The 2,642-nt window shown below is 54.8% G+C and overlaps 1 protein-coding gene across 1 annotated transcript; it reads left to right on the top strand.

Moving 5' to 3' along the window:
• The first annotated feature begins 1,079 nt into the window (after positions 1 to 1,079).
• On the top strand, positions 1,080 to 1,358 carry LOC122479653 (late cornified envelope protein 3D-like). The gene has a single exon (XM_043573426.1). It carries the CDS (start codon positions 1,080 to 1,082, stop codon positions 1,356 to 1,358), a length of 279 nt encoding a protein of 92 aa, XP_043429361.1.
• Positions 1,359 to 2,642: the final 1,284 nt, after the last annotated feature.

Below are 2,642 nucleotides of genomic sequence, written 5' to 3'. Positions count from 1 at the left end.
CTACAGAGCAGTGGGAGATTGACCCCCAAAGTGGCCCTGGGCCTGATGCCTTTGCACACACCTGTGCTATGTCAGTGAGAACATAAGCTCTACATAATTGTCCAGTGGTCCATTCTGTCTTTCTGAGACACTGAGCTAGCCAAGGGCAGCTCTGTTTGTCTCCATATTACCAGTGCCCACAAGGATATATCCTGAGGGCAGGCCATGTGAGCCGAATGTATAAATAAAAGCAGAATGGTAGCTAGTGGGACTGAGCCAGGGGTAACTGGACTGTTACCGAGATTTCCTGCTTCCTTTTTGTCATTCCTCAAAATCCGTGGAAAATGTGGAAAGCTTAGTCCTGGGTTCAGAAGAAGGACACATACACTTGTGCCGCTGGTCATAACGCTCAGCATACGAGGGCTCAAGTCCTGGGCTCCTTGGTCCACAACTGCCTGAGGCGGAGCCTTCTTCTGTTTCCACAGAATCAGTAAATGTCCAGCTGGGGGCAGCGTGAGCTGATGGGGTTGAGCAGATGTGCCTGTGCTTCAGCAAAGAGAGGGGAGCCGGAAGACAGGATGGAGGTGGGCGAAGAGACCCACGGCGGGCAGCTGATGGGAACCGGGCTTATGAGAAGGAAGCGTCCACAAACCCTGAGAGGGGCTCTGTGACTCATTTGACCTCAGGGCCTCTCCTTCCTTGTCTTTCCAGACGCTTCCTCCCCGCCTGCTCACCCCTGGGTGGTTTACATCCTCAGACAGGTGCAGAGACGACGGGCAGTGTTGCAGTGAGCACCGAATGCCCACAGGGGGGCGCTGTTCACTGCGTCTGCGGGACAGGCCCTTTTGGGGGGCGTCGTGGGGGAGAGAGGATGTGCAGGTCGGGGAGACTCCTGCACACAGCATGGGGCAGGACAGCATAGCCCCGCCCCCCGCGCTACTCCAGAGAGTTTCCGGTGCCCGCCTGCTCTCGGCTTGGGGAATAGTGGACCAGAGAAGAAGGATCCACAGATGAACGAGGAAACAAGGCCAGAAGCCTCTGCACTGACACACACTTGGTTTGGGTTGTGGTTTGCTCAGGCTCCCTGCCCTCCCGCCGCAATGTCCTACGGGCAGAGCCAGCAGCAGTGCCGGCCCCCTCCCAAGTGCCCCCCCCGAAAAGCCCAGCACAGTCCTCGCCCCCAGCCCCCGCCAACTGTGCTCCAGTCTCCGAGGGCGGCTGTGGCCAGCAGCTCCAGAGGTGGCTGCTGCCTGGGTCACCGCAAGCGCCACGGATCCCGTGGATGCCGGCGCCACAGCTCCGACTCCTGTGACTCCTGTGGCGGTGGGCTGCAGTCCGGGGGTTCCGGGTGTGGCCATGGCTCTGGGGGCGGCTGCTGACCCTGGTCATGAGGTTAAGTAAAAGCATTTGGGGGGAAAAAAATCCAAAATGACTGAAAGCCACCTGAGGGGGTGCATCTTCTTCCTGTCCCCTCTCTCTGGCTGAGATACTCCTTGGATTTCAGAGTATTCCCCCAGAGGGTGTATCTCCAGACCTCCAGAGGGAGGTCTCCAGGAGGTCAAAGCTTCCCCTCTCCTTTATGTCCCTGTGAAAAAACAAAGCTTCTCATTAGCATTGCAACCTTTGTCTAACATGTCCAAGTCTTTGCCCCAACAGGCCTCCTCCTGTCTCAGGAACAGAAACATAGCCATTCATACCCATCTCCCCAGCTCACAAGAACCTTTGGGGGTTTGTGCATTACATAGAAGGGGGTTAGGCAGAGGTATTGGTGAAGACAGATTGGTGAAAGCCTGGAGTTTTCCTGTGTGAAATGAGGTGAGATCTAATGTGATGTTGGGAGGCCCAGGGTCTGCTCACCGAGTTCCTATAAGAACATGGTTCTGAGGTCCCTGACTGAATGACAGGGTGAGAGGAACAGGGAATCAGAAGTGGGCAAAGAAGAATAAGACCAAAGTGGATGGTGGAGGAGAGCATTAAGCCACCCATCAAATGAAGACCAAGAAAGGAGAGGTTGCAGTGTATAAAAAGTGAAGAATTTGAAATGGGGGACAGGGGAAAAGCCTGCCAAGGGAGGGGTTCTAAGGGTGTGGGCCTGGCAGATGCATGATGGAGAGCCTGGGTCGATGGGGAGGAGCACTGTGAAGAAGAGGAGGAAAGTGGGGGCAGCAAAGATGTCCCATGACTGCAGGGTCCTGCTCATATCAGGGTGAAAACACACAAGGCCTACTTCCATGATGATTCCTGATGATTCCATGATGATTCCTGATTCCTGACTCAGTTTCCAAAGACTCCCTTTGAATGGAGGAAAACCTACTTCTTCACCCTCCTCTGGTCCTGTGGTCCCCATCATATGCAGCATAGGGCTGTTCTCTGGGCAGCAGAAGGGAAAAACCCAGGTTGTCTGGGAAGGGGAAGGTGGGTAGTGGACGGGTACAAATGCAGCCCACAGTCAGATAGTGCTCAAGTGGAGAATCTTTATGATTCCACAAGGCCTGAGACAGTGGCATAAGTTGGGATAACACAGACCTCTGGAGAGCAAAAGGAATGAGCTTCATGGGCCAGTTCAGACCCTTAAGGGTGCCATCGTGAAAGCTCAACCCCAGATGTGGCAGAGAGGAAGAGGAAGAGAAGCTCCAGACTGAGGCAGGTGCTTCCTTGTTTCC

Source organism: Prionailurus bengalensis, chromosome C1 (assembly GCF_016509475.1).
Source record: "Prionailurus bengalensis isolate Pbe53 chromosome C1, Fcat_Pben_1.1_paternal_pri, whole genome shotgun sequence".
Lineage (NCBI taxonomy): Eukaryota > Metazoa > Chordata > Mammalia > Carnivora > Felidae > Prionailurus > Prionailurus bengalensis.
This window is presented reverse-complemented; position numbering and strand designations above follow the sequence as displayed.

What these genes read in the sequence shown, in the direction of transcription:
- LOC122479653 (XM_043573426.1), top strand. Translation starts at nt 1,080, where the DNA reads ATGTCCTACGGGCAGAGCCAGCAGCAGTGCCGGCCCCCTCCCAAGTGC.